Source organism: Montipora capricornis, chromosome 9 (assembly GCF_036669925.1).
Source record: "Montipora capricornis isolate CH-2021 chromosome 9, ASM3666992v2, whole genome shotgun sequence".
Classification (NCBI taxonomy): Eukaryota; Metazoa; Cnidaria; class Anthozoa; order Scleractinia; family Acroporidae; genus Montipora; species Montipora capricornis.
The window spans coordinates 23918663-23943373 of record NC_090891.1 but is presented as its reverse complement, the minus strand read 5'-3'; the positions used below and the strand labels follow the sequence as shown (position 1 = coordinate 23943373).

Sequence of the window (24711 nt, the reverse complement as noted above, 5' to 3'; positions counted from 1 at the left end):
TTTCTTTTCCTATTTTTCTGAAAATTAATTTGTTTTGGTTTGGCGTCTGTTCGTTGAAATTTATGCCCGCAGTAAATTCCACTCCATTTTATGGGGTTGGACACCATTCATATTGACACATGGCGTGTACATGTTGACCATGACTACGTTTAATATAGTAGTTTGTCCATTGTAAACCTGTAAATGGCACGTTTCTCCGTTATCCCAACAGTAAAACACTACGTTGACAAGTAAATATTCCCTACAAACACATGTACGTAGCTTACATATGGGTAGGATAAAAGGGCGGATGTTATGATAGTGTGGGCGGATATATGAATGTCCGCGCAAAACAGGCGCCTAAAATGGAAATCATATTTAGTTGTCTGTTAATCCTATACACCTATTGCTCCTTTTCAGTACAACAGATCTAGCGAAGAGAAGAGCGGAAAGGAAATGAACTTTATTTAGCGCTGGAGCACTAATTGGGGACACTGTAAATTGAAATTAACAATTAACGCAAATCAAGTCAAATGTTGGTTTTTGAGGAGAGGGAGACCGGAGTACCCAGAGAAAACCTCTCGGTGCAGAGTAGAGAACCAACAAACTTAACCTACATATGACGCCGAGTCGAGGAATCGAACCCGGGCCACATTGGTGGGAAGCGAGTGCTCTGACCACTGCGCCACCCCTACACCTACATCTATTTGGAATAGTTACTACGGAATAGGCTACTTCGATGTAGTGCGAAAGCGGGATGCGGCTACTCTCCATCCAATAATATCCAGATGAGTCCAGCCCGGAACCAAAGTTCATAGTGACGACTGGGCGTCTTAGAGATACTTAGACCATCAGATAAATAACGTTAACATTGCCGCACACCAAGTGATTGTGCATGGTCGCAAATTCGCGATCGTTGCACAGGGCGAGTGGTGTTCACACGCGGGAAGAAGATCGATTGATGCTGGAACAACCTCAAACTGGGTCAGAAAAAGCGCAGAGGAATTGCAAGGGAAGACATGCAAGCTTATCTTGACGAGCAGATGTGGCAACAGTAGAGAGGAGGTCTGGCCTCATCAGCATGTCGTACAAAACTTCTTGAACGTTTTTACCTTAGTTACCGTAGGTAACAAATAATCCGGTGTAGTAATTACTTTTAATTTAGAACATTTCTTTCGCAAAGTTTAACAAGAGATAAAAGAGTTAAAGAAACGTTAACTTGCTTTGGGATGGGCGCGGTCATAGCTATATTTAGGCAAACATTCATTCAAATCAACCTATCAACCTTGTAGAATATGTTGCTCAGGATCCAGCTTCTTTAAACAAACATTTCTTTCATGGTCACTACAAATGCCTGAAAATGGACCCTGAGATCTTCCACTTACTTCACAATGTGGTAGAAACAGTTTCATGTTTTTACGTTTTGTATTTAGTTGCATGGCTATATCTTTCATACGTATTTCGCAACCGCATTGAAGTCAATTGTACTTTATAATTATAAGCAGAGTTCTGAAATAATAATTTTTTTTGGAAGTTTGCGCTTTACGCCACAAACCATATGATTATTTCGCACCTTCAGAAAAACAAAGCAGAAACCAAACATATATTGCATAGTAGAAAACTTACCGTAGGTTTCGATAAAAATACAAATTTTTAGAGAATTAATTGCAGCTGCCCTGTCATTGCATATATATGCTGGTTTGTTCTCGGAAAAAGAGAATATTTCGGCTTGCATGTGGAGGCTATCGTCACAGAATAGTTTGAATCTTTTGAATACTGCATTCCAAATATTACAAATATTATTATATTTGTGTAGCATTATTCATTGTATTATTATTATTATTATCATCATCATCATCATCATCATCCCGATGCCCTTGCTGTTCAAGTTAACAAGTTTTAACATGATCATCTACCATTTAACTATCAATGAACGGGCTTCATTTACAAACGTTTAAATCAACGAATGAATGAAGGTTATCACTGGAATTTCCCTCTTAACGGTTAACACAAACTTTTCTTGATTTTACACTATCTTCCTAACTTCTTGTTTGAACCGAACAGAGGTAAACTAATACACCTTTCTGTGATGACTTTAGTTTTGTTTCACAAAGCCGGATTGCAAATCCTCCCCTGTATTTTGCACAGCCTACAAAATGATTATTTTCGATGTTTGAGTCTCCCTTATAAAACAAGGGCTTTTTGGTGTCAGTTCGCGTAATCAAGCAACGGAAGATATAAGCAACCTTGAAAACGATCTCGACCGTTGTTGAGCTCGATGTGCATTACATCGAGCACGTCATCTTGAGCGCAATTGTGTCATGAGCTTGAATTAGTATCTCAGCTTAATAGGTCGTGAATCCAGCTAGGTTGCCAGCTACATACGTATATTCAACGAGACCTGTTAAACGTTAAGGGAGATCACAATAAAGTACCCTATTCTATTCTATTTTATTGGAAAAAGAAAATTAAACAGATGAACAACAGGAGCAAGGAGCAGGTGAAGGACAGGATGACGATGATGATGATGATGATGACGATGACGATGACGATGACGATGACGATGACGATGACGATGACGATGACGATGACGATGACGATGACGATGACGACGACGATGATGATGATGAGTGAAGTGCCAATGATGAATTAGAGGAGGGCAGCGGAGAACAGGGAAGAAAAAGGAAGAGGAAATACAAGATAACGTCAAAAATAAGTAAAAGAATAAATAAGTCCATGTGTATTATATATAGGTAGAGATGCTGTGTCACTGTGAAGATCTAATAAAAATTCAGCGACTGGAAATTGGCAGCCAAATCAAGCGAAACGTAAAAACAACTACTTAAAACATCGCGGGAAGGTTTGAATAAAACAGCAAATGCAAAAAGAGGCAGTGATAGGCCTAAGAGTTTATCTCTGTTGTTTGTAACTTAAATTATGTATGCTAGTCTAAGATCGACAGATCTTTTTGTCACGAATTGTTCAAGAGTAATTTCTGGGCTGATGTCAAGTTGTATAGCGAGTAGGGCGGGTGAATAACTGGTAAAACTAAACGACATGAACTGCACGGCTATGACACAGCCCCTTTAATTGTTTCGTTCTCTTATCAAAAGTGCTGTCATAAATGAAGAAAGGCAAAGTTAAGATTAATAGTAGTTGCTAATAACTAAAGGAGTTTGAATTACCATTTCTCACGGTTTATCTGTAAAGTCAAGGTGTAAGCTGTGTGTAAAATTTAGACATCGATAAGTAAACTGAAACAGTACATGTAATACGCAAAAAGAACAAATACATTTAGAGCATTATAAATAGGAATAAATAACCGTTATTGATTGTTAACCCGTCAAAAATATAAAGTTAATTGATGACAACTCGTACGCTCAGCAATTTCATAACTTCTTGCCTCTTTTGCACACCATGATAATTCCACGAAAAGAAAAAAACGTAAAAAAGGTCCGCTGTCCGGCGAATGATATTGTCAATCCACTTATCCCGCTTGTGCCCCAAGACCTTCGTTCCGAGATCTCTTGACCAAACAGCGGTCTGGCAATGATTGTAGTCGTGCCCTCAAGACGAAGTATTGCTTGTGGTATGGTCTCGTGGATATTTTATCGCTATTTAAAGTCGTGTTCACACTCAACGTTGATTATGATCAACTGAAGTATATATCAGGCTATCATACTCCATTCAATTTTATTCAATCATGGTTCTGTTCACATCTACAATACGCAGGGTAACCTCGCAGTGTGAGACAAAATGGCGCCGTATCGCGTGGCTGCCACTATTATCATCACCATCAAGTGCTTGAGGCGAAAAGAGAACCAAGGATAGCTTCCGAGAATAGAAGAAGACAAATCCAAACCTTCGCTTCATAAAGCGATTAGAAGTTTCGTCTACTCATACCACCACGTGCTCGCCATTCAGTTCAATTACGCATTATTATCAATATACGCGGCCAAATAGAAAATCGGCCTCTTCAAAACACACGCTCAGCGGGCCGCAAAAGACTGACAGCGGGCTGCTAAATCAGCCCTACAGCTGATTGGTTCTTGCTTCATCATCCTATGATGATTCTGTTACCAGAATAGACATTTTTAAGGCTAACTTTGTGATGTGCCTATTATTTATAGACGATTTTACGCATTTTTTCGGTAATTTTAAATAAGTTCAATGGACTGAGTTGATTCTTTAATGGCTTGTTCAATCAACACTTACATGATGATTTGAAGTGACTTTGAATTCGTTATTCACTTAGCTTGTATTATTAAAATTCGCATTCTTGATATCATTTGGCCTTGTTTATTGATAATAATGATAATGACATGACTTTTTTCGAGAATATTGTTTATTTGCGCCCGCGTAGTGTCATTTGTTATTCCCTTATTGTAATTACTTAAAACAACCCCTTTGAGGTTGTTTGAAGTAATTATAATCCAGTTATAATCAGGGACTGCAATTAGTTGATGTGAACCCATTTCATATTTAATTCGATTATAATTCGATCATAATCTAGGGCAAATGTGAACATGGCTTAAGTCTTACTTGGTTGCCTTGGAGTAATTTCTTTTGTAATCGCTTGGTTCATAAACAGTTTGACGTGAAAGAAGCTGTTAATAAATTGTTTCATTTGGGAAAAAGTTTTTGCATAATGGATTTTTCAGCAAAAAAGGAATTTGAAATAACTGCAAATAAGATATTTCGTTAATGCCACAGCAGTAAAATTCTGCAGCAGATAAGTTAAAGTGGGAGAGGATAATGATAGGCTAGCCTGGTTGTGGCGGTATGAAATCGAACTATTCTCGGTTTTCCCATGACGTCACGGGCGCCATGTTGGAGACCCTAAACAAAGAAACGGCGGCCATGTTGGAGTCCCGACCAAATCCTCCGGGAATTTAACTGTCAGTATTATGCAAACGTTTTCTCTTGTTTTCGTTGAAAAACATGGCTGTTGATCACGTGAGTGAAAACCAACAATTCGAGCCAATGCAGGAGCCCATGAGCTCCAGGCCAATGGTATCTCTAGCTCGAAAATCATGAATCGAGCTTGGTTGCCCAGAAATAGGTGGACTGATCCCGGATTCCGATGTCCAGTTCTCATGTGTCTTTGCACTCGAGTTGGTATTCAACCTCGGTGGACTCGACCGGAGCTCGGTTACCCAGCTACAAAATCTAACACAACGGTCACAATAGATTATTTCCCCCATCCCATAATGCAATAGATTTTGAGAGGTTCTTTACATAAAAAGCAATACAATTGAATTGTTCTTGGGACTTTATCATGTTTCAGTGAACTGGATATCCATGATTGTTTTAATTAATGCGAAAAGAACCCCCGAAATGAACTCTATTATGGGTTTAGAAAGAAATGGAGGCTAATGTGGGGGGGGGGGGGGGGGAAATTTGGATGTGAAAAGATTTCCCCTGTATCAGCCTCCATTTCATGCTCGATCCAACCGAACAGTTACAATACGAAACTGGTCTTTTGGCCGTGATTGGGTAATGTGTCCGTAACCACACTAATCCAATTTTAACTGGACCGTCAAAAAAGATGGCACATGTTCAAAGAGTCCTTGAAGAAGTGCAGTTGCCCAGCTACAAAATCTGATACTTGCTCGGAAAAAATCTGAGTGCTTCTTTGCAGGAGTCTAACCTACGAGCCCCGAATATTAGTTCGGATGCTCTGACATTTAGCTATAGGAGACTCGTCAGTGGTGACTAGGGGATACTCGGAAAAAATCCCAGTGCTCCTTTGCAGCAGTCGAACCTACGACCTGCCTTCCGACTACTAGTTAGGATGCTCTGCTACTGAGCTATAGGAGACTCGTCAGTGGTGACTCGTGAATACTCGGAAAATATCCGAGTGCTCTTTTGCAGCAGTCGAACGTACGACCTACCTTCCGACTACTAGTTAGGATGCTCTACTACTTAGCTATAGGAGACTCGTCGGTTGTGACTCGGGGATACTCGGAAGAAATCGCAGTGCTCCTTTGCAGGAGTATGTAAAACGGCAATTTTAGACGTTGGGACTAGCAACCCTATGTTAATTAACATACCTAATAAACTGTGTTTCTCAAGGTTATTTAGCAAGCAAAAGGGTACGGTACCACGAACCGGGAAAAACTGTTAACTTACTCGAAGTAGATCAAATCAAATGCTTTGTTTCAATGTTGGGAGGCCACAACTAGAGTGCCAGGAAGAAATTCTCCTTGAACCGAATAGAGAATCAACAAACCAAATAAGACGAAATCACCAAACATGACGAAGACGAGATTGACGATCAGATTTGGGCCAAATTGGTGGAAACCGAGTGTACGTGCTCTCACCATTTTGCCTAACTTGTACCCCAAAGTGAGAAAAGAAACATTTAGTTAAGTCAATCGAGAAAATGACGGGCCGTTGTATAAACAAAACAAAACAACACAAAACAGAGGGATTCATTCTTGAAGTAAACAGTCTTGCTCTCGAAATCTCGAAGTTATTTTTGAGAATTCGGTATTGCGAAAGGGTTCTTTCTAATTTAACCTTTCTAATCATGAGCTTGAAAAATGACGACGAAGTGATTGGGTGTGGATTTAATTTTGTCTCTTTACCTCTGCTACACTAGCTACTTGCCTTCAAGAAACGACAGATGGCCAATGTTGCAGCTTCCCTTTCGTGTACAATGGAGTAACATATCATTCTTGCACAAGAGCGGGTTTTTTCACCTTCCGCCTGTGGTGTGCTTTGAGTCCTGTGTACCATTATCGAGAGTGGGGTTACTGTGGTAGGAATTGAATTTAACTTATGAACCTTAATTTGTCTTGCTTAAAAGCCAGGAGGAAGGGTTTGAATAATACTGATAATTGTAAGGATAATGATAATATTAATATTAATAATAATAATAATAATAATTGTCGCGGCTAATCGCGTCACAAGCACAGCAACGACGCAGGTCAACAAGGTCGAACCGAAAGCATACATGCAAAGGCGCCTCTATGTGTGACCTTGGAGCACAGCTTACAGCCAGCTGGAATCAGCTGTATGTTGGTTTTTGCTGAGGGGGAAAAACCGGAGAACCCGGAGAAAAACCCTTGAAGCAGAGAAGAGAACCAATATAAACTCAATTCAATTATGGCGTCGGGTCCGGGAATCGAACCCGGGCCACATTGGTGGGAGGCGAGTGCTCTCACCACTGCGCCACCACTGCGCCATCCCCGCTCCCCTAATTTTCATAATTCTGATTCTTTTTCTCGGCTTCTTTTTCTTATTCTTTTTTCACGAGCCTGAACAAATTAAGACTCCCTAGGTATTATAATTATTTTTATTTTCGTCTCTTTCGTTTGTTATATTTCAGCATGAAGGAAGTTGAGGTTCGCGAGTGTTAATAGGAAGCTTAAGCACGCGCGTTTTTGGGATGCGGACGGCAACCGGAAGAGAACAATTCGCGTTCCAGGACAGTGGGGTCTCCCAGATTTTTATACTAATCCTCTCTAACGGAGAAAAGATACTTAGAAATGTATATGTGGTTGTGTGAAGACAAGTTAAAAGGGAGAACGGCTCACTTCCGGTTGCCGTCCGCGTCTCAAAACCGCGCGTGCTTAAGCTCCCTATCTGCCATAGGACGGAGTCAGCACTTTGCAATGCAGTGAAACTTCAGGGCAAGAATCCAGTTGAGAATCAACAAAAAGAAGCACTCACAAGTTCAATTACCTTCATTGAAAGGAATGTCAATGCATCAATTTTGTCTTGTTGCCCTTTCTCCGCAATTCCGTATTCAGTTTTGTCTTCACGGTTTGAATCAACGACATGTTCTCCGTTCCCACCCTGGCGAGGTGAGGCAGTGCCCAAAGAAATATTGAGTCACCGTAGGAGCATGATCAGAATCCCTCCCACTTTGCCATGTCAGATGCGCTTGCGCCAAAAAGTCCCAAGAACATTATTCTTAACAGCTACTGAAGATGAATTTTGCACATGAATTTTGAAAATAGAGATAAAATGTAAATTCTTTCATCCAAGGTTGTGCGTTTTTATGGTTGTGATAACACTGCGGTGAAAGCAAAAACTAACAAGTCGAATCAGCTTGTAGAATGTACAGTTTCACGCTGAGATCGTTTTCTTGCGGTCGGGATAGGCGTTATAATCTCCCATGTCCGAAAAAAAATTCTGTTATCTCGCTGCATCTACCAATGTGATATTCCAGATTCAATATTTACAAATACGTGTCTCAAACATCTGGAAAATGTTGTCATTTGATCAGTACCATTTAACGTTTCACAATTTAACAGATTAAAGGTATGTTTGTAATTATTTTAGTGGAGATGGCGCAAAAAAGGGTTGCAGTCCCTTTACTCGGTTATCCTCAGAATAAATATTTGTGGCATAAGCTCATTAATTTGTTAATTGACTTGAATTATTTAGTAATATACTCATATAGTCTGCTGTTTTTTTTTTCAAAGAATTTTTCTTAATGCTTACTAGATTAAGTATTTGTAAATAATACGTGTAGTTAGTAACTTGATGTAAACAACATTTACAGTGGTGCAGTACCATTATGTAGATATGTGTGACATCAGAGTCATAGATACATACCTTTCTTTCATCCACAAAAATGATTGTTAAGTCCTAGGATATCCTGGTAATAGTTGTTTTAGTACTCTGATGGAGTAGTATGACTTAATTTATCATTCTGACTTTAATTACAGGATATTTTTGGAAGAAATATGTGAGATCATTTTTTTCGAAGTGTGATTTTAACTGTTTTTTCAAAAATATTTTATTTGTATGCTCAGAATTTTTAGAAAAATGTATCCAAGGAATTCTCATATTTGCACAATTAGAAAGAGCATTTGTTAAGCTTTAATTTGATATATAGGGTATATGGTATTGCTGCACAAGTGATGATACGCCGCTGATGAACATTTTTTTGTCTCGTAGTCATGTTTACTTTGAAAAAAAGCCAGTTTCAGGGATTGTTTTCTAATCTGTATTTCAGCATGATAAGGGTTAAATTATCCTTTTAATTCTCACATTGTCACGTGTTATGTACATTCCGTTGTTACTAGCATAATTAGCACTTGTTCCTACTTATAAATTCAAGTTCTAACGCTTTGTACATTAATCAACCGAAGATGACAGAACTTTGTGTCAAAACATGTCTTATAATCTTAAAAGTTTTGTCGTTTTCTTTAAAGGGCTCCACTTGATGAAAAACTTGAACCTTGTATTTCGTGGATAATGGAACCAAAAGGTCGAGACAGCAGAAAGCAAATCGTTATCTTTAAGAAGATTACGACATTTTTTTAATTTCCAAGACATGTTTTGATGTTACGAACATCACCTTCAGTTACAGAATATTTGAAAAATCGTTTGCACTATATAACAACTAGGCGAAACATTCATAAACATTTACTAAGCTCAGAACGTTGTCGTCAATCTTGTTGTGCGGATTGTTTCGAAATTCTTGATTCCGCCCCTACTAAATTTCAACTTAAACTTAAGGAGGTTATGCATATAAATCGGGAAAAGCCTAATTTAAAACAACAAGTTCATCACGTCAACCTGACACTTACGCTTTAGGCTTTACATTCTTTCAAACACTTTGTAACTCACTCAAATATGTAATTTTTGTCACTTAATCATAATTAATTATGCATGTTTCGCCTAGTTGTTATATAGTCCTAACGGTTTTTCAAATATTCTGTAACTAACGATGATGTCCGTTACATCGAAACATGTCTTGGAAAGAAAAAAAATGTCGCAATCTTCTTAAAGATAACGATTTGCTTTCTGCTGTCTCGACCTTTTGGTTCCATTATCCACGACATAGCAGCCAGATATGAAGGACGTTTCAACCTTGTATGTATAGTGATTAAGAAGAGTAAAACCCACAATAGGATACTATAAATAATCCACACCAATGTTCACGGATCTCCGAGTTTCGCAGTAAGAGTTGGCAAACTGTATTACCTTTCTTTGCCCTCTCTGTTGCTGGAGTTTTTTGAGAAGCTATACCACTCTTTCGTGATCTGTCAAAGTGAAGGAATGGTCCACCGTTAATGAATTCAATGGGTGTCAGTAAAGAGGTGACTGGGTTGTGTCAACAATATTGATTTCCAATGTAAAAAGGGTGGAAGAAAGGAAAAAAATCCTGTTTTTTTTTTGTTGCCACAATTGACAAACGGTTACTGACAGTTTTATTCTACGAAGACTAGCCTGCTAGAAGGCTCCCAGGGGTTCTAGGTACATGAAGAGCATGCTTGACTGCTCGAATGCGCAGGCTAAACAAAGGCAAAAAGGTGCTGTCAGATACGGTTTCACAGACAGTGGCCACGCCTTGCTATTATCTAAGAGGTATATGGTGCCAAACCATGTCAAAAGAAACCTACCGTATACACATACAGAGACCCACACGTCAAGCACAAAGAGCTTATCTGCCCAGCTGTTTACCTAAGTAACCTGGAGTAGGTAAATCAATTCGATCTTTGACGCAACAAATAAATCACCAGAAGAATTCATTTATTAAAGGAAATTGTTCAAATTTTAGTAAGTACCTTTGAAGATCATTAACTTACAATCTTAAGTTATTTTCAGTTGAGTTCTTTGAAAACGCCAGTTTTGAGTGAGACAGGGGACAGAGATCAGTGAATGAGTCACTAACCCAAAAGAAACGAAAAATCACACCCGTAAGGCGACCAATGAGAAAGAAAACTACTAATAAAACAGATTTCTACTTTCACGCTAAAACACATTGCATGTAGGTACTTCGAATTCTGATTACCGATCCCGCTGTTTGTGATATTATTTGTTGCTCGGATAAATCGTTGATATTCGTCGAGGATTATCGAGAGGGTATAGCATTACAAAAGCCCTCGATTAACGCGGAGACACGTGATCTATCAAAGTTGAAGAATGTTCCGCCCACATCATGATTTAAAGACTTGGGACGAAGTCGACAAGCGCTATTAATATCGTAGTTCATTCCTTCGAAAAACAAAGCACCCATTGAGAATCCCGGAGAAAAGGTGGAAACAGGTAGGTTTTTAGTAAAGGGTAGTATTATGGTTTATCGCACACGTTTTGTTTAGTGATCATGAAAAAACTTCCAACAAACAATTCTTGGTCCAATTCTTGATCCAATCAAAGGAAGACAAGGTAAATGAATCGCATCTCCTGGCTCCGCGAGCGCTTGTAAAAGAATGGAAAAAACAAATTCAGTTTTAAAGAAGGGCTCTATTTCCACAGGATCTTGATATTAGCAGGCAAATCAGAACTTTAAAAAAAAGACAAAACTTTTAAGAATATACGACATGTTTCGACAGACATTTCTGTTAGCTTTAGTTGATTAATGTACAAAACGTTAGATAAATCTTAAACTATCCTTTTAATTCTCACATTGTCACGTGTTATGTACATTCCGTTGTTACTAGCACAATTAGCACTTGTTCCTACTTATAAATTCAAGTTCTAACGCTTTGTACATTAATCAACTGAAGATGACAGAAATTTCTGTCGAAACATGTCTTATAATCTTAAAAGTTTTGTCGTTTTCTTTAAAGGGCTTCATTTGATGAAAAACTTGAACCTTGTATTTCGTGGATAATGGAACCAAAAGGTCGAGACAGCAGAAAGCAAATCGTTATCTTTAAGAAGATTACTACATTTAATTTCCAAGACATGTTTTGATGTTACGAACATCATCTTCAGTTCCAGAATATTTGAAAAATCGTTTGCACTATATAACAACTAGGCGAAACATTCATAAACATTTACTAAGCTTAGAACTTTGTCGTCAATCTTGCTGTGCGGATTGTTTCGAAATCCTTGATTCCGCCCCTACTAAATTTCAACTTAAACTTAAGGAGGTTATGCATATAAATCGGGAAAAGCCTAATTTAAAACAACAAGTTCATCACGTCAACCTGACACTTACGCTTTAGGCTTTACATTCTTTCAAACACTTTGTAACTCACTCAAATATGTAATTTTTGTCACTTAATCATAATTAATTATGCATATTTCGCCTAGTTGTTATATAGTCCTAACGGTTTTTCAAATATTCTGTAACTAACGATGATGTTCGCAACATCCAAACATGTCTTGGAAAGAAAAAAAATGTCGTAATCTTCTTAAAGATAACGATTTGCTTTCTGCTGTCTCGACCTTTTGGTTCCATTATCCACGACATAGCAGCCAGATATGAAGGACGTTTCAACCTTGTATGTATAGTGATTAAGAAGAGTAAAACCCACAATAGGATACTATAAATAATCACACCAATGTTCACGGATCTCCGAGTTTCGCAGCAAGAGTTTGTCCATATTACCTTTCTTTGCCCTCTCCGTGTTGCTGGAGTTTTTTAAGAAGCTACACCACTTTTTCGAGATCTGTTAAAGTGCAGGAATGGTCCACCCTTAATTCAACGAATTCATTGGGTTTCAGTAAAGAGGTAACTGGGTTGTGTCAACAATATCGACTCCCTGTGTAAAAAGAGTGGAGGCAGCCACGTCCCAATTCAAGGTAACTTAACCCTTAAAACTGCTGGCTTTTAGTCTTCTGGTTTCGTCTTCTGTTATCCATTGTGTACTGTGCATACTGTTTCTCTGTGCTCACTGTTCCTCGGTGCATAAGTTTCCTCTGTGCCTACTGTTCCTCTGTACCCTCTGTGCCCACTGTTCCCCTAAGCCTACTGTTCCTCAGTAAATAACCACTGTTCCTCTAGTACTATTTCTCAGCCCTCTGTTCTTCACTGCTTTCATGTAATGATTAACGCTTTCACTTCCCAGTATATGTGTAATGATTAACGATTTCAGAGCCCGGTATATGAGAGACAAGGTGGCACACCTCAAACAGTTCGATGTAACATGAAACGTAGGTTTAGCTGTTTACTAGATAATTTGTAACAATGTATGTTGCGTCTTTTCATCTGAACTGGAGGGTGACACACCTCAAACAGTTTGATGTAACGTGGAAAGTAGGTTTAGCCATTTACTAGATAATTTGTAACAATGTATGTTGCGTTTTTTCACCTGAACTGGCGGGTTTTTATTGTCTTTAATCATGTTAAGAGCCGATAAGAGGCCGTCCTGGCCTGTAGTAATGCTTCGAAAAGGTTGCGTTAGAATGCATAAAGCCACCTAAGCCGGAACGGCCAAAATTCAGAGTCTTTGCTGAGTGCGTTGCAAAATGTACATGTACATGTATATATTTATGTTAATTCTTATTCCAGTAAAGGACAAATCGACCCTTAAATGACTGCAAACTGTGATATAAAGTTGCCTTAATCTTTCTTTTTTTAAATATGATTGTCTATGAGTCACAAAGAAGTGTTGTTTCTTGTATTGTACATCGTTTAATACTCCTTCACCCAGTAGCGGTTTTGGTCTTACAAAATCTTCCCAACGATTACTTGCAGGTGTAGTGCACTCAACTAAACCCTCAATTCTTTCTGGACAAAGTTGTAGAGTCGCTAGAACCTAGTTTAATGGCCTAGCTCCAATGAGTCTTCTGTAGGGGAGCATTCCAACTAGTAAATGGAAGATCATAGGTTTGACTACTTCGATGGAGCACTCGCGGACTGTTTTTCCGAGTTTGCCTGCAACATTACCGATGAATTCATATTTCTTCCGCCAATGAAGTTACTATGGCGATCACGTGGAACCACTGGCGGGAACGTACGATAGTCGTTTTCTATTAAAAAACTAACATGACAAAGCTTTAAAAAAAAGCAAAATAAATGCTAATACAAAAGGAGTACTCAAACCTGGATAAAAATTCATTATAGCGAGAAAATTTTGTTCAGTGCACTATAAAATAAATCGTAAGATCTTTTCCAAAGTGGAGTCAAAGGGAAGAAAATTAGATCCCAATAAAAAGGGGTAATCCCAATAAAAATTTTTGAAAGCTCTCTAAAAAGCTCGTTTACAAAACGTCACCATAACCTATTAATTCCTAATTGAAGTCGATTTAGATGATGCTATTTTCTTTACAATTCACTGTCGCCTTGATTGCCCAATGCACACAAAAATTCAACATACGTCAGCGCTATTGGTAAACCAGAAACAGAATTAAGACTAAACGCTTCAGCGTCAGTGATTATGATAGTGAGAAGGCCAAAGGAAAGTAAACCGAAGCAACTACATCATCTGTCAGAGATTAACTTAAAGTGCTACATATTCCCTATGATCATTAGCCCTAGTAATCGAAACGACCCCACAGGAACAGAGTAAAAAGAAATTCTGACCAACGTTGCTGGAAGCTTATAAGAAAATTAACTGCATTCTAGGGGAGAAGAGCGGGAAATTTTTCTCACTGTATATTGGCAACATCCTTTGATTTACCATTGTTTTCAACAGTTCTCTCATTACCGTGCTAAACTATAAGGATTTTCCCATTTCAGGTCTTAAGTGTGAAACAATGTTGTACTTGTTTCTTCGAGTATTTTCAGCTGAAATGTCTCTTGCAACATTTCTTGTCGCTCATAGTGGCTTCCTTTTCTTCCACTCTTTCCTCTGGTTTGATCTTTCTTCGTTAGCGTTTTCACATGTCTAGATGATTCTCTTCCAAATTCGATCCGCCATGTAGGCATGGCGCAGTGGTGAGAGCACTCGCCTCCCACCAATGTGGCCCGGGTTCGATTCCTCGACTCGGCGTCATATGTGGGTTGCGTTTGTTGGCTCTCTACTCTGCACCGAGAGGTTTTCTCTGGGTATTCCGGTTTCCCCTCTCCCCAAAAACCAGCATTTGCCTTGATTTGCGTTGATTGTTAATTTCACTTTAAAGTGTCCCCAATTAGTGCTCCAGTGCTAAATCCACTAGACACTTAAATAAAGTTCCTTTCCTTTCCTTTCCAAACAACCCTGTAATAATTGTTTACGGATTTGACATCTCGTTCAGCGCCATCAAAAGAGAACGCACAGTTCACTGAGGATCATTTTCTCTGGAGTTCTCTGGGTCGTTTCCAATAAAATGACCGCTCCATGACATTGTAACGGATTACAACACCTGCAGTGTCAAAACTTGCGCTTCTCAATGAAAAGTTTGTTAGGAATCCTAGTACGCAGTACTAGCATTCCTTTGAAGTACTTACAGTTAGGGCTTTTTGCGTCCCATCATGATATGCAATCTTTTAAGCTTGACATCTTAATTTGTAATTGAGATAACCTAGCATTTTGTCGTTGGACGGTTTGAAAATACATTATTCCTTTAACGTGTTTGCCCATGAAGGTTTCTTTGGTGATTTTTTCGGGTAATATCTTCAGTTGCAGTGTATTTCTAGAATTGCGCGCAGTAAAATCATGATACGTTTGGCTGTTAATTTTTTGATGGAGTACGAACAGTATAAAGTAAGATGGACTCGCAAAGTTTCTTTTATTGTTGTACAATTGATCTCTCTGGAAACATGCCATTTTAGTTTCTGGAGTGCGAGTTTTAAGTTAAATCAACTGGAAATATTATGAAGTGTGCAGACAAAACGTGTCATGTACAGTAAATAAATAAAGCCGTTTGATACACAGATATTCAAAACATGCATTCGTGTAACTTGCGATTTTATCAGCATCTCCTCCTGTTGATATATATGTCCCCTGTCTCATCCAGGAAACCAATATGCATCAGCTTTCATTGCCATTTGAAAGAACCAGCTATTTAGCTTTCAAAACATCAGGGAAGTTTGTGCCAAAGTACTTTCAACCCCATGGCCACAGAGCTCGACAACGGAATCGCTAATTTCACTCGTTCCAGAGATTCAAACCCTATTCTGGACAAGTTATGAGATGTTTCAGATGGCATATCTCCATTTATACAAATAAAATCAAGTTGCACCGTCCACGGCATTGGCCCAATTTACACTAGAGACGGATTATCCGTCTGGACGAACTTGGGCAAGAATTTTTTAGTTCGTCTGATAATCCGTCCGTGTATAAATATGGGCAACAGAAGGATTATCCGTCAAGAAGAACTATTTGTTTAGTTCGTCTTGGCAGACGAACTAAGGTGGATAATCCGTCTGTGTGTATAAATGCACCGACAGACGAACTTAGATGCCCCGGAATGAACGCCTCGTTACAGAAAGCCAGCGGTCTCTTAGCAGTAGGATACAAAATGTGTTCGCATAAACGAACTACCTGAACAAAGGCAACAGAACAAAGATGCATAATCCGTCTAGTATAAACGGGACGAATTATAAGACGAACTAATACTGTGCTTTACAGTTCGTCCCGTATTTATACTGGACGGATTAAACGACCAGACGGATAATTCGTCCAGACGGATTATCCGTCTCTAGTATAAATAGGGCCATTGTAAGAACAAAAGGGAGCAAATTTTCTCGTACGCTTATGGCGGATTAGTCTCGAGGACTTCGCGAGGGCTCCGCGCAATCACGATGGCATTTTCACTTCCGGCGTCTCAACAGCCAATCAGATCACGAGTTTGGTCGGCCAAAATTTGGCCGACCGTCCGGAATTCTTGAGAGACTTTTGGTCAGGCCCAATTTTAGCGAGCGACGACATAAGAGAACATATGGGCGAAGCTAAAAATGAGCCTGATCGCAGGTTATCTTCAGGTACAATGAGAGTTTGCATGCAAATGAGTATTGCCTCAAAATTTAACACATGTACATGGACAGTTTACGTGCGAGGGGACTGGATTTTCCGGTTGTGCCAGAATTCCGGAATTTCAGGACCACTTCATGAGGTATACTCAAATTTCTGACTTTTTCGAAAATTTTCGTTCCATTTGATTTCTTACCCGGTTTTCTCGAATTTTTTGGTCGAATGGAAAGCGCCCTATAACGGGACCCCTAGCAAAGCCCCTTTTCACGGAGTGTTGCGTGACATCAGATTTTTGGGCCTGGGAACTAAAAATAATATACATAAATAGTGGGTGATCTGCTGGAAGTGTTAATCCAGTCCCTGACTTTATCTTTCTCGAGGACTCGGTAAGTACACAGGAAGTTCATTGTTTTCCCGTCCCTGCAAGTGAAATTTAAACTCTCTTTGTCTTTCAATACAGTCACGTCCTAATACTTAAATTATCTGTGAACGTCGTTCTTAAACCTAAACTTGCCTCGTCATTATTGACCTTTCATGATCTGCCATCACAGATACAATTGCTTCGTTGTTCCGTCGCTTTCTTTAGTCGAAATTGTGTTCGCTAAGTATGCAAAATGTCTTCGTCAAGTAAACTAAATTTGGAGTGTCACCACATATGTGAAACGAGTGCCAAATCGAAAATAATCCTCAGTGTGGTTGGCTACACAGTAAGCCGGAAGTAGTTACCGTGGTTCGCTCAGTTCTACCGTTGTTTACTTTCTCTGTGCTTGCATCTAAGATAGTTCCATGTATTGGTTTTTAATTATTAATTAAGTTTAACCGTTTTACGTCTTTTCCTCTTGTTTGTTGTTTTTTTAAAAATCAGTTGTCATCATGGCGTTTCGTTTTGCTGTACGGTCACTTTCACGTGGAGTTGTAGCTAGACGGTTTGCCACTTCATCTGCAGTAAACAGGCGTAATTTTGCGTCTTTGGCAGAGGTAAGGTCCAACTTGGCTTGAATGTTCCGTTGCAACTTTTTCAAACAGCGGCCGTAGGATCACATTGCATGAATACAACATGCTTACATAAGTTGAGGTTTTTAATCGCAAAACCACAAAGGAATTCGAACTCTGTGTTGGCTTTTCACGAGCAAAGGATCCAGGAGAAGACGAATAGTCCGACCACTGGCTGTCTCTTTTTGTTTATGCCTTTTTTTCGTTCTGAAGCCATTCAAGCTAATCCAGCCAGGTTGGCCACATTCTGGCACTCAGAGCATCACGGAACTCCATTGCGTGGAATTCCGACCATGCCTTACTCGTCGCAAACATTGCATTCTTTCCACAGTGTTACCAGGAAGGATTTTGAGATGGGCCCTTGAATTTCTTATCCAAGAAGACTTGAAAATCCATAATTGGAGATGCAATTACAATATTGAAGCACTCACTCTTATTTTCTTAGTGGGATTAGCATAAAGAATGAGCATAACTTTCTCGCTCACATTCTTATTTTGGGAAATGGACTGTCCACACAATCGAAGAGCGAATAATACCATGATAGCTGCATAATGTTAAAGAATTGATTTTTTTGCTTTTTGTTGTTAGAACTTCCTTCACAAAGGCGCAAATGCTTCCCATAAAACAAACTTTTAGAGTCAAGCTGTGCATTACTTCATCAGGTGCTTGAGAAATTTATTCGGTCAGTACAAAACGCAGACTGCAGACTGCAGACTGCAGACTGCAGACCGGGTACAAAATGCAGACTTGGTACAAAATGCAGACTGCAGACTGCAGACCGGGTACAAAATGCAGACCAAGTCTAAATAAATAAATACGTGATGGAATGTCATCTTATATGTCCAGGGGGTCGGGGGGCCGTGGTTTACATTGACTGGTGCATAACGAACACTAAGAAAAACTAAGACCTAAGACCTAAGACCCGGAAAACTAAGACTCGGAAACCTAAGACCCGGAAAACTAAGACTCGGAAAACTAAGACCCTTTTCATTTTAGTTCTCAAAGCAATCCCTGGGCCGTTTAAAAAGGCGCAAAAATATAATAAATAATGCGAAGGAAATCGGGAATAAATCACGCGCAAAGCAGCAAATGAGCCATAAAAAAGAAAGGCACCAAAAAAACCCTGTATTCTTGAAAGAAATATTATGTATATCCAAAAAATTTAGTTCTATTTTGAGACGACAATAAGGCTTTATAATGACAGCGTTGGGAGAAAATCTAGCGGCGCTTGCTTGATAATTATTCACGCCACAACCGCGAATGTCACGCCAGGCGAGTCAAGACCGCATGACAATCCCGCATTTCATCAGAAAGGAAAAATAAATCGTTGTTCTAAAATGCCTCGCCTGTAACTGAACCAATTGTTCATTTGTTCTTCGGGAATTATTGGCAGTCGGGTGTTACGTCCTGTTGGAAATCAACGATGGGTTTTTCTTTGATCGAGCTCTGCCACGAGCCCATGTAAACAAATTCAAAGGTCAACAGGGTCACATGTCCTTTTTGGCGGGGAATACTGCGAATCGCGCTGGTGACACTATTTTCGTAAAAAAAGGCAGATCACCTTTCCGGAGATCAGCTAGTCTGCTAGGAGATCAGTAAGCAGCTCAAAATTTTATTTAAGAAACACTGTTTAAGACATAATATATTAAGAAACGGGCAAGGAATCCCAATAAATGCTAATATTCGTGAAAAATGACGATTGCGTGACAGCAGGTAAGTTATAAGATGACATTCCATCACGTATTTATTTATTTAGACTTGGTCTGCATTTTGTACCCGGTCTGCAGTCTGCAGTCTGCATTTTGAACCTAGTCTGCATTTTGTACCCGGTCTGCAGTCTGCAGTCTGCAGTCTGCAGTCTGCGTTTTGTACTGACCGGAAATTTATTGGATTCCTTTCCTTTGTTTTTATTTCGCAGGTGAAAATTGATGATAGTCCTGATGTAAAATATAACCAGGTAGGTTGGTTTAAGTGGTAAAAGATTTCAAGAGGTCACTGTGTGTGGCAGGCTCTTTATAAGCAAAGGTTTTGTCCCGTTTCTGTTCTCAAGAAGTACATGAATAAGTCGATTATTTAGCGCATGAAATGCTGCTAATTAGAAAATTAACACCATTTCTCAATGTCCAGTCGGACTCAATTCAAGGAAAACTATTTGCGTGACATTTGTTTATTTAACTTAGAAGTATGTTAATCTTGAGCGAATTTTGTGACAGTTTATCTTAATGCATTTGAACTTGACATGACAACTGTAGCTCGGGCAATTCATTCGGACCTGTCAGGAAATTCAAAAAATGCTAGATCCGCCTGTGAAGGTGATACCCATAGTGGTAGGGACACTGAGAACAATACTGCTGAGGTTAAAAGGAAATCTGAGGACCATTGGTGTGGACATATCCCTTGAACTGATTCTGAGATCTGCACTTTTGGGGACAGCAAGAATTCTTAGAAAAGTGCTGGAGATGTAGACAGAAAAGGAAAGAAAAATGAAGGATGCTTCTTGGTTACCCTAGGCAACCAAGCAATGAAAACCAGATTTAACACCTTTTACCTGAGCGTCCAATCATAAAAATGATCATGATGCAGCTTGCTGGTTGTACAACAGTTTCAAGATTTCTGCAAGCCAGGAAGTGGCTCTAGACTGGATACCAAACCAAACCAAACCTTTAGTGGACCTGTCCAACTGGAGTTGGAAGCATTCGTCTTGAGGGTCATGAACATGGATCAGGACATGAACACCCAGTCCACAGTTACCTCTCCTGACAAGACTCCCATTTCTTTGATATACTATCAGGGTCTCAGCAGTGGGACACTCTTGACAATGCTCTGCCCATTGTCCCATTGGAGTTGGAAGCATTCGTCTTGTGGGTCATGAACAATTGGATCAGGACATGAACACCCAGTCCATGGTTCCCTCTCCTCACAAGACACCCATTTCTTTGATATACTATCAGGGTCTCAGCAGTGGGACACTCTTGACAGTGCTCTGCCCATTGTCCCATTGGAGTTGGAAGCATTCGTCTTGTTGGTCATGAACAATTGGATCAGGACATGAACACCCAGTCCATGGTTCTCTCTCCTCACAAGACTCCCATTTCTTTGATATACTATCAGGGTCTCAGCAGTGGGACACTCTTGATAGTGCTCTGCCCATTGTCCCATTGGAGTTGGAAGCATTCGTCTTGTGGGTCATGAACATGGATCAGGGCATGAACACCCAGTCCATGGTTCCCTCTCCTCACAAGACACCCATTTCTTTGATATACTATCAGGGTTTCAGCAGTGGGACACTCTTGACAGTGCTCTGCCCATTGTCCCATTGGAGTTGGAAGCATTCGTCTTGTTGGTCATGAACATGGATCAGGACATGAACACCCAGTACATGGTTCCCTCTCCTCACAAGACACCCATTTCTTTGATATACTATCAGAGGCTCAGCAGTGGGACACTCTTGACAATGCTCTACCCATTTCAACCCCAAAATGGCATCTGGCCTCTATGGGTCTCCCAGCATGTGCCTATACACCAATAAAATGTGAGACAACACAGCTGGCCTACCTGAAAAGGTGCCTGCAGCTGTGTCGGATAGCTCTGGTCGGAGGGACAAGATCATGGGGGTTTAAGTCCAACCAAAAGATCATGATGTTGCTTTATTCTTTAATATGATTTCCTTGCCAGTAAAAAAACATCAGAATGTTATTTTGGGATGCATTCATGATGGAATGTAATAAATTTGACCCAAGGGTTGCAGAACAAAGTATAAGATCCGACTCCGTTTTTGGACTTTTAACTTAATTATTTTTTTTTTCGGGCCGTGCTCTTCCTTCAGAGGCAAATGCGATGAACACTAAACCATGGAAGATTATGTGACAGATTAACAGGGAAATATGTATTTATTTAAAGAATTGTGTGTGTGGCCAGAAATGAGTTTTTGTGTTTTCGCTGCAGGCAGTGCAATATCCGGTTATCGTATGCCTCTTTAACAGATATCGTAATTTTATAATTCTCCCAATTTGTTAAGAAATAATATTAAATACTTTTAAATATCATCGTAGAGACTTGCAAAGCTGTTTTCTGGTTTTGGTTGGAATCGATGTCATTAACAACAGTTTTAAATGTAAACAATTATCCAGGACTATCATTGGGTCATGGAATGTGGACTGTGGACTTTGGACTATGAAATTGAAACTGGATATGTACCAAGATATTGTAACATTAAAAAAAAACCCACGAAATACTGCGAACGTAAAGGAAGTTAGCTAAAAATCCTTCGAACAAAGTGTAGGTTACCGGTAGCCTCTTTTTAATAGACCATTTTCGAATTCTCACGGCTGGACTGGATCTAGCATGAAATAGAGGCTAATGCCGGCAAATCTTTTCACACACAAAGTTATTTGCCCACCTTAGCCTCTATTTCATGATAGATCCAGTCCAGCTGGGAGAATTTGAAAATGGTCTATTGTTTACCTTTCTAATGTCTCTCAGTAATAAAATATTATTAATTTGCTTTAATAGGTTTTTATCAACAACAATTTTGTTGACTCAGTCAGTGGGAAGACTTTCCCAACAGTTAACCCTGCAACAGGAGAGAAAATATGTGATGTGGCTGAAGGTGACAAGGTTGGTGGGATTCAAAAGTCGTGAAAGCTGAGGCTGTTGTTGAAGTTGTTGTGAATCATGCTTTTCAATCTTGAAGATTGTAGTGGATGCCTAGTTGGGAAATAAGTGCATTTGTTTTGCATTGTCTTAACTTTTTCTATGGTGTTTATATGTTGATGATTTACTTACATTGTGTTATTTAACCACTTTTTTTAGTTAAGCAGACTTTAAACCAGAAGTGTATTGTTTCATTCTACAATCCAGACAAAAACAGTAGGGACTGTTCCCATATTGTATAACTTTTGGACCATAACAATTGAGAAGAAGGCCAACAATTATTGCCTCCCTGATTCCCCTCCCACCCCACCCAAAACTATAATATTCAGGAAGATGTGCAACAAACTCATCCATGTCTCAACATTGTTTGTGGGAGGGGGTCTATAATAATAAGATTTACGATTTAGGATGAGATTTTAATATATATTAAGTTTCTTTTTAATATGGACAAAGGAGTTAAAACTGTGGGAACAATTTTGTCGAGGATGCTATGTTGAAGTGGGAAAAAAAAAACAGTTTCAGTCACCATCTCACTGAGAATGCTTCCAATGCAGGAATCTAACAATATTGACAGTGGATAAGAAAAAATAAAGCTCCTCTTATCTTTAACTTTGAAATTCTTTGGTCTAGTTTGAAACTGGTGTGGTGCCTTACAACCAGTGAAATAAAAGGGTTGACAGGAACTCTTTAATAAAAATTAATGATGAATCAATAATTTAATTTATTTGTGACTTTCAGGCTGATGTAGATATTGCTGTCAAGGCAGCAAAGGAAGCCTTTAAACTGGGAAGTCCTTGGAGAACAATGGATGCTTCTGAGCGTGGGAGGTTGTTGAACAAACTTGCAGATTTGATAGAGCGTGATTGGGCTTATCTTGCAGTAAGTTCTGTCCAACAAGAACGTCTCGCAATTATTACACATTGAGTGCATGACAAGTCAAATTCTTGAAATAAGTTCTTTTAAATCTGTTTTTCAGAGTTTAGAAACTTTGGATAATGGCAAGCCATTTAGTGATTCATTTAGCATTGATTTGAAACTAGCCATTAAGTGTTACCGTTATTATGCTGGATGGGCAGATAAAGTCCATGGCAAGACAATTCCAATTGGTAAGTACAGGTTTCTAAAAAATAATTTATATACAGTAGTGTAGATAGGGAAGTAGGGCTGCCAGACTAGTTAATTAAGCTCCTAATACATTCCACCATCCCTGCAGAGCAGGACGTCTGACATGGTGTGGGAAATTTAACTTGAAATTTTGTGATTTAGAGACCTGTCTAATTATGCAGTAGAAGATGTAGATAGTATGTGGATAGGGAAGATGGCCCGGATTGCCCAGCTATCTTGATAATTAATGAATGTGACTAGTGAATTTTTGCTTCAGGGTTAGATGGCCATACACCGATTGCAAATATGGCAACGATAGCTCCAAAGTCTATTTTCAAGTACTTTGTGCCAGTCAGTACCATGTTGGATTACAGTTTTTTTAGGCCTATATCTATGTTCTTTTATCAGAGTTGAGAAATTGGAAGACAATACCATCAAAGTAAAATAATTTTTGACTTTTAACTGAAGTTACAGTTTGGAAGGTACGTCTTGAATCTTGCTTTGTCATGAACCTTCGATCTTCTTCTTCAGAATGCATTTTTGCTGCATTTAAGCTTTTATACGTCAGTTACAACTGAGTTCTTCCATGTTTAGAATTTGGTCCCAATACAAGTGATTTCTGAGGAGTAAATCAATTGCCTGATAACTGTTGCATGCCGCTATGCTGTAAGAGCGGATATCGAGTAGGGCCAGACGGAGGAAAGATCACTTATCACAGCCTTCCAACGACAGATCCAAGAAAACTTAAGATGTTTTTTTAATACCTGTTGTTTGTCATTTACTGTTGCATTAATTACGAGTTTTGATTTGCTCAAATCTGCATAACAATGGAAATGCAAATGTTGATTTAATAAAAACACTTACCTTCACAACACCTAAGATGTATTTTGGCATATTTCAACGAAATCTATCCTTGAACAGGCTTCCCTTTCGATTTCAGCATCCAATTTCTCAGACTGAGTGCAAAGGCTGCAAAATTCCTTGGAAAACAGAGCTGGACAGCCCTTAGCAACGGTTACTACCGCAAAGCCTTGCTTTGGTGTTATCGTCGCCATATTTGCAATCGATCGGTGTATTGCTTGAATGAAATACCTGCTCCCTTAGTTTCTCATACTGTGGGTTGTGTTGTGCTTGGTAGCATTTTTAACAAAGTTATTTATGACAACTAGTGCATACTTTTTTCTCATGTCGAGAACCATGGTAGGCTTCTTCAACTGCAATTTTGCATAATTTTCTTAGTCCATCTACGAGTATATTTTTACCTGTGACTTTCCTTTAATCAGGAAATGAGCTGTGTGTAAGCTGTCAACATTACTTCTTTAACCTTTTGACACCTTCAAATGCCCTCAGATGCCCCCAGTTGTCGAGTTTGACCTGCAGGGTTATTGGTTTAAGCTGTAATTTGGAAAAAAATAAGATTGTTTTAAAGAAAATTAGAAGACTTAAGTTAGAC

The 24711-nt window shown here is 39.2% G+C and overlaps 1 protein-coding gene across 5 annotated transcripts in view; it reads left to right on the top strand.

Annotated features, from left to right (window-relative positions):
- The first annotated feature begins 10874 nt into the window (after positions 1-10874).
- Positions 10875-24711, top strand: part of LOC138015348 (aldehyde dehydrogenase, mitochondrial-like) — a 23580-nt gene continuing 9743 nt past the window's right edge. The window contains exons 1-7 of one of the 5 annotated variants that reach the window (XM_068862351.1): positions 10921-10989; positions 12397-12474; positions 17374-17486; positions 19420-19458; positions 22014-22118; positions 22893-23033; positions 23131-23260. In XM_068862351.1, the coding sequence (XP_068718452.1) occupies positions 17382-17486; positions 19420-19458; positions 22014-22118; positions 22893-23033; positions 23131-23260 (520 nt within the window). In that variant the 5' untranslated portion in view covers positions 10921-10989; positions 12397-12474; positions 17374-17381. Of the gene's footprint in view, positions 10990-12396; positions 12475-16808; positions 16895-16961; positions 17239-17373; positions 17487-19419; positions 19459-22013; positions 22119-22892; positions 23034-23130; positions 23261-24711 lie in introns of those variants that run through there. The other 4 variants (XM_068862350.1, XM_068862349.1, XM_068862353.1 and 1 more) reach the window with 4 other exon arrangements.